The 12,078-nt window shown below is 43.9% G+C and overlaps 1 protein-coding gene across 1 annotated transcript; it reads left to right on the top strand.

Moving 5' to 3' along the window:
• Nucleotides 1-3,674: 3,674 nt before the first annotated feature.
• Nucleotides 3,675-5,445, top strand: LOC121845308 (stonustoxin subunit beta-like). Its single transcript, XM_042316402.1, has 2 exons — nucleotides 3,675-3,678; nucleotides 4,050-5,445. The coding sequence occupies exons 1-2, from the start codon at nucleotides 3,675-3,677 to the stop codon at nucleotides 4,595-4,597; spliced, it is 552 nt and encodes a 183-aa protein (XP_042172336.1). The 3' UTR covers nucleotides 4,598-5,445.
• The last annotated feature ends 6,633 nt before the right edge of the window (nucleotides 5,446-12,078 follow it).

Here is a 12,078-nt window from a genome sequence, read left to right as displayed (position 1 = left end):
TGTTTGAATAATCACAAATGAAGTGTGTGTGTGTGTGTGTTTATGACGAATGCAGTGTGTGTGTGTCTGTGGTTATGTATGTTCACGTGTATCACTTAATGAACACACACACACACACACACACACACACACACACTGTAAACAAACACACACACATACACTGGACACACACATGCACACACACTGAACACAAACACATTCACACACACTGGACACACACATTCACACATATACGCACACACTGGACACACACACGCGCACAAACACACACACATGCACACACACACTGGACACACTGGACACACACACACACACACCCAAAACACAATCCAAACAAGCTTGATGTAGTCTTCGCTTTCAACGAATATTGGACCAGATAGTAAACAGTTAATTACTTTATTACACTTTGAGTGAATTTGTCAGAATACTTATGACTTCTTCAAATGGGGGGACGAGATACATGAAGTGCTTTTATTTTTCTCAACGGTGAAACAGATATGTAGGAAAATAACCTCAAATAAACAGTGACATTATATACTGTCACGTCAGATTAAACAATTGATCTGAAATCCAAAATGCTGGATTATAGAGCCAAATTAAAAATGCTGGATTATAAAGCCAAATTAAAAATGCTGGATTATAAAGCCAAATTAAAAATGCTGCTTCACTGTCAAAATATATTTTATATTTTATTTGATTTATTTCACCTTTATTTATTAACCAGAGAGGCCAGTTGAGAACAAGTTCTCATTTACAACTGCGACCTGCCCAAGATAAAGCAAAGCAGTCTGACACAAACAACAACACAGAGTTACACATGCAATAAACAAACATACAGTCAATAATACAGTAGAAAAAGTCTATATACAGTGTGTGCAAATGAGGTAAGATAAGGGAGGTAAGGCAATAAATAGGCCATGGTGGCGTAGTCATTACAATATAGCTATTAAACACTGGAGTGATAGATGTGCAGAAGATGAATGTGCAAGTAGAGATACTGGGGTGCAAAGGAGCTAAATAAATAAATAAATACAGTATGGGGATGAGGTAGGTAGATAGATGGGCTGTTTACAGATGGGCTATGTACAGGGGCTCTGTGAGCTGCTCTGACAGCTGGTGCTTAAAGCTAGTGAGGGAGATATGAGTCTCCAGCTTCAGAGATTTTTGCAGTTTGTTCCAGTCATTGGCAGCAGAGAACTGGAAGGAAAGGCTGCCAAAGGAAGAATTGGCTTTGGGGGTGACCATTGAAATATGGTGTGGGCTGTATACTCAATACAATCTAAATCTGATACTTCACTGTCTGTCTTTTGACTGATACCGCTTTTTAAACTGGTCTGGCCAGTCTACTCAAATATTTTGTTATTTCTATTTTTCTCTCTTCAAGCAATACTTTGATAATTTTTCATTTATAATAATGATACATTCATTTATGAATAGATATGGCAGGTTTCAGGACACTAATATACGTGTATCTAAAGAAAAGAATAGCATTTTGTTTTAAAAAATTATTTTACTCTTTGCAGGCTGTCAGGATGTCTAGTCACAGAAGAAGGCTGTGCTTCTCTGGTCTCAGCTCTGACGTCAAACCCCTCACACCTGAGAGAGCTGGACCTGAGCTACAATCACCCAGGAGACTCAGGAGTCAGACTGCTCTCTGCTGGACTGGAGGATTCACACTGCAGACTGGAGAAACTCAAGTATGGAGAGGGTTTATGTCAATGTTCATATCAGACATGTTTGAGTTATTAGGCCTGTTAAGACAAAAGTTCTTACCACCTATTGGGAAAGGGGAGGGGAAAGGGGAAGGGGAAGGGGAAAGGGGAAAGGGGAAAGGGGAGGGGAAAGGGGAAGGGGAAGGGGAAGGGGAAAGGGGAAGGGGAAAGGGGAAGGGAAAGGGGAAGGGGAAAGGGGGGAAAGGGGAAGGGGGAAAGGGGAAAGGGGAAAGGGGAAGGGGAAAGGGGGAGGGGAAAGGGGAAGGGGAAAGGGGGAGGGGAAAGGGGAAAGGGGGAAAGGGGAAAGGGGAAAGGGGGAAAGGGGAAAGGGGAAAGGGGGGAAAGGGAAAGGGGGGGGGGAAAGGGGAAAGGGGGAGGGGAAAGGGGAGGGGAAAGGGGAAAGGGGAAGGGGGAAAGGGGAAGGGGAAAGGGGGGAGGGGAAAGGGGAAAGGGGAAGGGGAAAGGGGAGGGGAAAGGGGGGAAAGGGGGGGGAAAGGGGAAAGGGGAAAGGGGAAAGGGGAAGGGGAAAGGGGAAAGGGGAAAGGGAAAAGGGGAAAGGGGAAAGGGGAAAGGGGGAAAGGGGAAGGGGGAAAGGGGAAAAAGGGGAAAGGGGAAAGGGGGGAAAGGGGAAGGGGAAAGGGGGGAAGGGGAAAGGGGAAAGGGGAAAGGGGAAAGGGGAAAGGAAAGGGGAAAGGGGAAAGGGGAAAGGGGAAAGGGGAAAGGGGGAAGGGGAAAGGGGGAAAGGGGAAAGGGGAAGGGGGAAAGGGGAAAGGGGGAGGGGAAAGGGGGAGGGAAAGGGGGAAAGGGGAAGGGAAAGGGGAGGGGAAAGGGGAAAGGGGAAAGGGGAAAGGGGAAGGGGGAAAGGGGAAAGGGGAAAGGGGGGAAAGGGGGAAGGGGAAAGGGGAAAGGGGAAGGGGGAAAGGGGGAGGGGAAAGGGGGGAAAGGGAAGGGGAAAGGGGAAAGGGGAAAGGGGAAAGGGGAAAGGGGAAAGGGGAAGGGAAAGGGGAAGGGGAAAGGGGGAAAGGGGAAAGGGGAAAGGGGAAAGGGGAAGGGGAAAGGGGAAAGGGGAAAGGGGGAAAGGGGAAGGGGAAAGGGGGGGGAAAGGGGGGGAAGGGGAAAGGGGGAGGGGAAAGGGGGAGGGGAAAGGGGAAAGGGGGAAAGGGGAAAGGGGAAAGGGGGAGGGGAAAGGGGAAAGGGGGAAAGGGGAAGGGAAAGGGGAAAGGGGAAGGGGAAAGGGGAAAGGGGAAAGGGGAAAGGGGAGGGGAAAGGGGAAGGGGGAAGGGAAAGGGGGGGGGGGAAAGGGGAAAGGGGAAGGGGAAAGGGGAAGGGGAAAGGGGAAAGGGAAAGGGGAAAGGGGAAAGGGGGAAAGGGGGAAAGGGGGGAAGGGGAAAGGGGAAGGGGAAAGGGGAAAGGGGAAAGGGGAAAGGGGAAAGGGGAAAGGGGAAAGGGGAAAGGGAAAGGGGGAAAGGGGAAAGGGGAGGGGAAAGGGGAAGGGGAAAGGGGAAAGGGGAAAAGGGGAAAGGGGAAAGGGGGAGGGGAAAGGGGAAAGGGGGAAAGGGGAAAGGGGGATACCGAGTCAGTTGTTCAACTGAATGCATCCAACCCCTCAGATAGGTTGGACTAAGTTATATGTGTGTGCGTGAGTGTGAGTTCATGTATATCACTCAATGACTGTCTGTTCTTCTGTTTACCGCTACAGTGTGGAACATGGTGGAGAGAACAGAATGAAACCTGGGCTTAGAAAATGTGAGTGTTGACTGCTGTGAAGAATATGACTAAGAATAAGTCTTAATTCAAGTTAAGACAAAGTCAAAGACCACCATCATTACTTACTTGGTCATATTAAATATAAGTTTAGTTCTACAGAAGCATAAATCAGGGACACCAAAGTTTAGAAAGTGTTGCTTTGACAATGTGTGTGTCGTGTTCGTGTTACATTAGAAATGTTTGTGTGTGTTCATGATGCGTACAGGTGTTTGTGTGTAATTAATGGAATAAGTGTGTTTTATATTACCATACAGGATAACATATGATCATTCAACAAGTCTCAAGTTACATTTTAATCAATTATATGAAGAGTGACTTGGTCCTCCTTTCTTTTTGATGACCAATTCACCCCTTTTACCAAAGATCACCTTCAGTCTACCAACATCTACTATTGTGTACCTTAGCAGCGCTTCCCTCCCTCCTCTCTCTACAAGTCTCAAGTTACCTTAACTTCTCCTTTTGATACCTAGAATGATCTACATGAAATTAATTAGTGAAAAGTGAGTTAACATTCTAATATGAATGATGATGATTTCTAATATTGTGTCTGGTTTCATCCATCAGATGCCTGTGATCTCACACTGGACCCAAACACAGTAAACAGACACCTCTCTCTGTCTGAGGAGAACAGAAAGGTGACATGTACGAGAGAAGAGCAGCCGTATCCTGATCACCCAGAGAGATTTGAGGATGATGAACAGGTGTTGTGTAGAGAGAGTCTGACTGGGCGCTGTTACTGGGAGGTAGAGAGGAGTGGGAGATGGGCTGATATAGGAGTGACATATAAAGGAATCAGCAGGAGAGGAAGGGTTAATGACTGTGGGATTGGACAGAATGACAAGTCCTGGAGTCTGTTCTGCTCTGACAATAGTTACACAGCCAGGCACAATAATAATCTCACTACCAAATACGTCCCCTCCTGCAGATCCCACAGAGTAGGAGTGTATCTGGACTGGCCAGCCGGCACTCTGTCCTTCTACAGAGTCTCCTCTGACACACTGACCCACCGTTACACATTCCACACCACATTCACTGAGCCCCTCTATCCAGGGTTTAGTGTTTGTGATGACTCCTCAGTGTCCCTGTGTCAGGTCGTCCCTGTGTCAAACACAACATGATGTTTCACTCTAATCATGTGGTTTATGTTTGATCAGAATATGACGTTTAAATACGTTCCATACGCACAGAAAGCTTATAAGTTTTACACATAACACAATGCAAGAGGTGTTTCAAGTTTTGAGGGAGCATGCAATTGGCATGCTGACTGCAGGAATGTCCAACAGAGCTGTTGCTAGATAATTTAATATTCCCAATCATGTGAGATCCATAGATTAGAGCCTAATGAATTTATTTCAATTGACTGGGTTCCTCATATGAACTGTAACTCAGTAAAATCTTAGAAATGGTTGCGTTTATATTTGAGTTCAGTATAACAAAAAAGAGCAGTTCTAAATGTTTTATGTTTGATGTTAATAGAATATAAAAAATGATTTTGTGTGGAGGTGCTGACTAACGGCGAATAAACTATAGACTTTAAAAATAAAGAGAGTCGCACACTCCATATATAAACTCCCAGTCATTTATTGGGTAAATCACCAACGTTTCGGCAAGGTACAGTGTTAGATGACTGGGAGTTTATATATGGAGTGTGCGACTCTCTTTATTTTTAAAGTCTATAGTTTATTCGCCGTTAGTCAGCACGTTATTTTTTTATAGCTTATAATTTATTCGCTGTGTGTGACTCTCTTTACTGATATGATGTTAGTAGCACTAAGTCATCCTTTCTCTAAATGTTAGTAGCACTAAGTCATCCTTTCACTAAATGATAGTAACAATAAGTCATTCCATCCTTTCACTAAATGATAGTAACAATAAGTCATTCCATCCTTTCACTAAATGATAGTAACAATAAGTCATTCCATCCTTTCACTAAATGATAGTAACAATAAGTCATTCCATCCTTTCACTAAATGATAGTAACAATAAGTCATTCCATCCTTTCACTAAATGATAGTAACAATAAGTCATTCCATCCTTTCACTAAATGATAGTAACAATAAGTCATTCCATCCTTTCACTAAATGATAGTAACAATAATAGTAACAATAAGTCATTCCATCCTTTCACTATTAACAATAAGTCATTCCATCCTTTCACTTTCACTAAATGATAGTAACAATAAGTCATTCCATCCTTTCACTAAATGATAGTAACAATAAGTCATTCATTCCACCCTTTCACTAATGATAGTAACAATAAGTCATTCCATCCTTTCACTAAATGATAGTAACAATAAGTCATTCCATCCTTTCACTAAATGATAGTAACAATAAGTCATTCCATCCTTTCACTAAATGATAGTAACAATAAGTCATTCCATCCTTTCACTAAATGATAGTAACAATAAGTCATTCCATCCTTTCACTAAATGATAGTAACAATAAGTCATTCCATCCTTTCACTAAATGATAGTAACAATAAGTCATTCCACCCTTTCACTAAAGCTCTAAAGTAACTTTATATTGACAGATGCCTCATGTCAGTGTTCTGGATTTTGATGAAAGGAAATCCCATATAACCTACTGGCCAGGACTTTTCTATGGCATCTTCTGTTTGGGTGTCTCAGGTCAGGTCTGCACCATGATCAGAATGTGTCTCTGTGTCTATTTCCAGCCCTGCCATTTCTATCATGTCCTGATCTAGTGTTTCACCCCTGACCTCCTCACACGTCTCAGTGTTCTTGTCTGCTTAGGGTTGTATATTGGGGTTGTGCAGAAGAGCATCATGGGGGTTTGTATGTGTTGAGATGATCACGTTCAAGATAAATGGTTGAACTGATTCCTGTCTCCTGTCTCATCATTATTGAATTGTCATACAGACGTGGTTATGAAACCCACCAGACATAACAAAGGATTGGTGATGAGTAAGTCTGAATATACAGGAACTATTCTGTCTGGAAGAAGTCGCTTTTTACAACAGTTTAAAACTGTTATTTTCTGTGGTACGGTATAGGCTAATGTTAGCACAGTGTATTGCTAGCAGAGGCAAGTGCATAGTCGAGATAGCTAAGAAAGAGAGAGTTAACATCGTCAGGGACGGCAGAAAAGGACCTGAGACGGACGTCGGAGCGGGAAAACAACGTGATTAAAAAGGGAGGAATGAGTAAAGGAAAGGACTTTAACTTTTCAAGACAAACTTTGGAAGTAAAAACTGCTAAATGAGCAAACTTAGGAGGAAACATCAATAAGTGAAGTGAATGAAGATCATGTGAATGAGGAAAATGTTGCTGTGCTTGAGGACAATATTGAAGTGAGTGACAATCAGGAGCCTATTGAGAAACGAAAAATGATTGCAATTGTTGGAAACATTGGACAGTTTGATAAAAGTATTAAGCAATGGAGCTCATATATAGAACGGTTTGAATATTTTGCAAAGGACATTGATCAAATCAAATCAAATCAATCAAAATCAAATTTTATTTGTCACATACACATGGTTAGCAGATGTTAATGCGAGTGTAGCGAAATGCTTGTGCTTCTAGTTCCGACAGTGCAGTAATAACCAACAAGTAATCTAACTAACAATTCCAAAACTACTGTCTTATACACAGTGTAAGGGGATAAAGAATATGTACATAAGGATATATGAATGAGTGATGGTACAGAGCAGCATAGGCAAGATACAGTAGCTGATATCAAGTACAGTATATACATATGAGATGAGTATGTAAACAAAGTGGCATAGTTAAAGTGGCTAGTGATACATGTATTACATAAGGATGCAGTCGATGATATAGAGTACAGTATATACGTATGCATATGAGATGAATAATGTAGGGTAAGTAACATTATATAAGGTAACATTGTTAAAAGTGGCTAGTGATATATTTACATCATTTCCCATCAATTCCCATTATTAAAGTGGCTGGAGTTGAGTCAGTGTCAGTGTCAGTGTGTTGGCAGCAGCCACTCAATGTTAGTGGTGGCTGTTTAACAGTCTGATGGCCTTGAGATAGAAGCTGTTTTTCAGTCTCTCGGTCCCAGCTTTGATGCACCTGTACTGACCTCGCCTTCTGGATGATAGCGGGGTGAACAGGCAGTGGCTCGGGTGGTTGATGTCCTTGATGATCTTTATGGCCTTCCTGTAACATCGGGTGGTGTAGGTGTCCTGGAGGGCAGGTAGTTTGCCCCTGGTGATGCGTTGTGCAGACCTCACTACCCTCTGGAGAGCCTTACGGTTGAGGGCGGAGCAGTTGCCATACCAGGCGGTGATACAGCCCGCCAGGATGCTCTCGATTGTGCATCTGTAGAAGTTTGTGAGTGCTTTTGGTGACAAGCCGAATTTCTTCAGCCTCCTGAGGTTGAAGAGGCGCTGCTGCGCCTTCTTCACGATGCTGTCTGTGTGAGTGGACCAATTCAGTTTGTCTGTGATGTGTATGCCGAGGAACTTAAAACTTGCTACCCTCTCCACTACTGTTCCATCGATGTGGATAGGGGGGTGTTCCCTCTGCTGTTTCCTGAAGTCCACAATCATCTCCTTAGTTTTGTTGACGTTGAGTGTGAGGTTATTTTCCTGACACCACACTCCGAGGGCCCTCACCTCCTCCCTGTAGGCCGTCTCGTCGTTGTTGGTAATCAAGCCTACCACTGTTGTATCGTTCGCAAACTTGATGATTGAGTTGGAGGCGTGCGTGGCCACGCAGTCGTGGGTGAACAGGGAGTACAGGAGAGGGCTCAGAACGCACCCTTGTGGGGCCCCAGTGTTGAGGATCAGCGGGGAGATGCTGTTGCCTACCCTCACCACCTGGGGGCGGCCCGTCAGGAAGTCCAGTACCCAGTTGCACAGGGCGGGGTCGAGACCCGGGGTCTCGAGCTTGATGACGAGCTTGGAGGGTACTATGGTGTTGAATGCCGAGCTGTAGTCGATGAACAGCATTCTCACATAGGTATTCCTCTTGTCCAGATGGGTTAGGGCAGTGTGCAGTGTGGTTGAGATTGCATCGTCTGTGGACCTATTTGGGCGGTAAGCAAATTGGAGTGGGTCTAGGGTGTCAGGTAGGGTGGAGGTGATATGGTCCTTGACTAGTCTCTCAAAGCACTTCATGATGACGGAAGTGAGTGCTACGGGGCGGTAGTCGTTTAGCTCAGTTACCTTAGCTTTCTTGGGAACAGGAACAATGGTGGCCCTCTTGAAGCATGTGGGAACAGCAGACTGGTATAAAGATTGATTGAATATGTCCGTAAACACATCGGCCAGCTGGTCTGCGCATGCTCTGAGGGCGCGGCTGGGGATGCCGTCTGGGCCTGCAGCCTTGCGAGGGTTAACACGTTTAAATGTCTTACTCACCTCGGCTGCAGTGAAGGAGAGACCGCATGTTTTCATTGCAGGCCGTGTCAGTGGCACTGTATTGTCCTCAAAGCGGGCAAAAAAGTTATTTAGTCTGCCTGGGAGCAAGACATCCTGGTCCGTGACTGGGCTGGATTTCTTCCTGTAGTCCGTGGTTGACTGTAGACCCTGCCACATACCTCTTGTGTCTGAGCCGTTGAATTGAGATTCTACTTTGTCTCTGTACTGACGCTTAGCTTGTTTGATAGCCTTGCGGCGGGAAATAGCTGCACTGTTTGTATTTGGTCATGTTACCAGACACCTTGCCCTGATTAAAAGCAGTGGTTCGCGCTTTCAGTTTCACGCGAATGCTGCCATCAATCCACGGTTTCTGGTTAGGGAATGTTTTAATCGTTGCTATGGGAACGACATCTTCAACGCACGTTCTAATGAACTCGCACACCGAATCAGCGTATTCGTCAATATTGTTATCTGATGCAATACGAAACATATCCCAGTCCACGTGATGGAAGCAGTCTCGGAGTGTGGAGTCAGCTTGGTCGGACCAGCGTTGGACAGACCTCAGCGTGGGAGCCTCTTGTTTTAGTTTCTGTCTGTAGGCAGGGATCAACAAAATGGAGTCGTGGTCAGCTTTTCCGAAAGGGGGGCGGGGCAGGGCCTTATATGCGTCGCGGAAGTTAGAGTAACAATGATCCAAGGTCTTTCCACCCCTGGTTGTGCAATCGATATGCTGATCAAATTTAGGGAGTCTTGTTTTCAGATTAGCCTTGTTAAAATCCCCAGCTACAATGAATGCAGCCTCCAGATAAATGGTTTCCAGTTTGCAGAGAGTTAAATAAAGTTCGTTCAGAGCCATCGATGTGTCTGCTTGGGGGGGGATATATACGGCTGTGATTATAATCGAAGAGAATTCTCTTGGTAGATAATGCGGTCTACATTTGATTGTGAGGAATTCTAAATCAGGTGAACAGAAGGATTTGAGTTCCTGTATGTTTCTTTCATCACACCATGTCACGTTAGCCATAAGGCATACGCCCCCCCCCTCTTCTTACCAGAAAGATGTTTGTTTCTGTCGGCACGATGCGTGGAGAAACCCGCTGGCTGCACCGCCTCGGATAGCGTCTCTCCAGTGAGCCATGTTTCCGTGAAGCAAAGAACGTTACAGTCTCTGATGTCCCTCTGGAATGCTACCCTTGCTCGGATTTCATCAACCTTGTTGTCAAGAGACTGGACATTGGCAAGAAGAATGCTAGGGAGTGGTGCACGGTGTGCCCGTCTCCGGAGTCTGACCAGAAGACCGCCTCGTTTCCCTCTTTTTCGGAGTCGTTTTTTTGGGTCGATGCATGGAATCCACTCCGTTGTCCTGTTTGTAAGGCAGAACACAGGATCCGCGTCGCGAAAAACATATTCTTGGTCGTACTGATGGTGAGTTGACGCTGATCTTATATTCAGTAGTTCTTCTCGACTGTATGTAATGAAACCTAAGATGACCTGGGGTACTAATGTAAGAAATAACACGTAAAAAAACAAAAAACTGCATAGTTTCCTAGGAACGCGAAGCGAGGCGGCCATCTCTGTCGGCGCCGGAAGTCGCTTTTTACAACAGTTTAAAACGGTTATTTTCTGTGGTACAGTATAGGCTAATGTTAGCACAGTGTATTGCTAGCAGAGGCAAGTGCATAGTCGAGCTAGCTAAGAAAGAGAGAGTTAACATCGTCAGGGACGGCAGAAAAGGACCTGAGACGGAGGTCGGAGCGGGAAAACAACGTGATTAAAAAGGGAGGAATGAGTAAAGGAAAGGACATTTATTCAACTTTTCAAGACAAACTTTGGAAGCATCCATTGATGCGGATAACATTGTGCCTCCATTTTTTTGTGACATGTAATTTACTAGGCAGCCTGCTACAGTCAGACAGAACAGGTAATAAGACGTATGGGGATATTGTGGAGATACTTAAAGGACATTTTTCACGTGAACCACTAGTTAATGCTGAAAGGTTCAGGTTCCACAGGAGACATCAGGAAGAGGGAGAATCGGTGACAACGTTTGCTGCTGCATTACAGAAACTATCAGAACACTGAGTTGAATGGTGTTCTAAATGACACCACTAGTATGTGGGCTACGGAGTGAAGCTACACAAAAGAGATTGTTGACTGAAAGTCATCTGACTTTGTCAAAGTCCATTGAAATCACTTTGTCCATGGAACTAGCTGCTATAGAGGCTCACTAGTTAAGTTAATCAGGAACTTAGTGGGTTCATCCTAATCACCAGTTGATACATTTTAATCTCATACACAAGGTATAACTTCCACCTAGAAAACATAATTTAATGAACATCATAACCTCTCCTCTGTGTGATCTATGTAATCAAGGTGCCATGGGCTCCTTTAATCATGTTTGAGTTTGAGTTTATTTATTCTTGCTTAGATAAAACTTAAGAAATGCAGAATTTCCCAAATGAATAATTACAAAAAAAACTTATTCAAAATACTGAACATATAAGTGACATGAATAAAATACAGAACACATAAGTGACATGAATAAAATACAGAACAGTTGATCCATTACAGGACATTTGTCATGATGGAAATTAAAATATTAAAATGTGATTGTAAAAAATAGAATTTTTGGTAGAGTTATCATACAGTCTGACAGCAGAGTGGCGTTTCTCAGGTGGTTTGTACTGCAGTTATACAGGACAGTTATACAGGACAGTTATACAGGACAGTTATACAGGACAGTTGTACAGGACAGTTATACAGGACAGTTATACAGGACAGTTATACAGGACAGTTATACAGGACAGTTATACAGGACAGTTGTACAGGACAGTTGTACAGGACAGTTGTACAGGACAGTTATACAGGACAGTTATATATACAGGACAGTTATACAGGACAGTTATACAGGACAGTATACAGGACAGTTATACAGGACAGTTATACAGGACAGTTATACAGGACAGTTGTACAGGACAGTTATACAGGACAGTTATACAGGACAGTTATACTGGACAGTCATACAGGACAGTCAGGACAGTTATACAGGACAGTTATACAGGACAGTTATACAGGACAGTTGTACAGGACAGTTATACAGGACAGTTATACAGGACAGTTATACAGGACAGTTATACAGGACAGTTATACAGGACAGTTATATACAGGACAGTTATACAGGACAGTTATACAGGACAGTTATACAGGACAGTTATACAGGACAGTTATACAGGACAGTTATACAGGACAGTTA

Source organism: Oncorhynchus tshawytscha, unplaced genomic scaffold (genome assembly GCF_018296145.1).
Source record: "Oncorhynchus tshawytscha isolate Ot180627B unplaced genomic scaffold, Otsh_v2.0 Un_contig_1223_pilon_pilon, whole genome shotgun sequence".
NCBI classification, from domain to species: domain Eukaryota; kingdom Metazoa; phylum Chordata; class Actinopteri; order Salmoniformes; family Salmonidae; genus Oncorhynchus; species Oncorhynchus tshawytscha.
The sequence above is the reverse complement of the archived record's forward strand: the minus strand, read 5'-3'. Positions and strand labels throughout refer to the sequence as shown.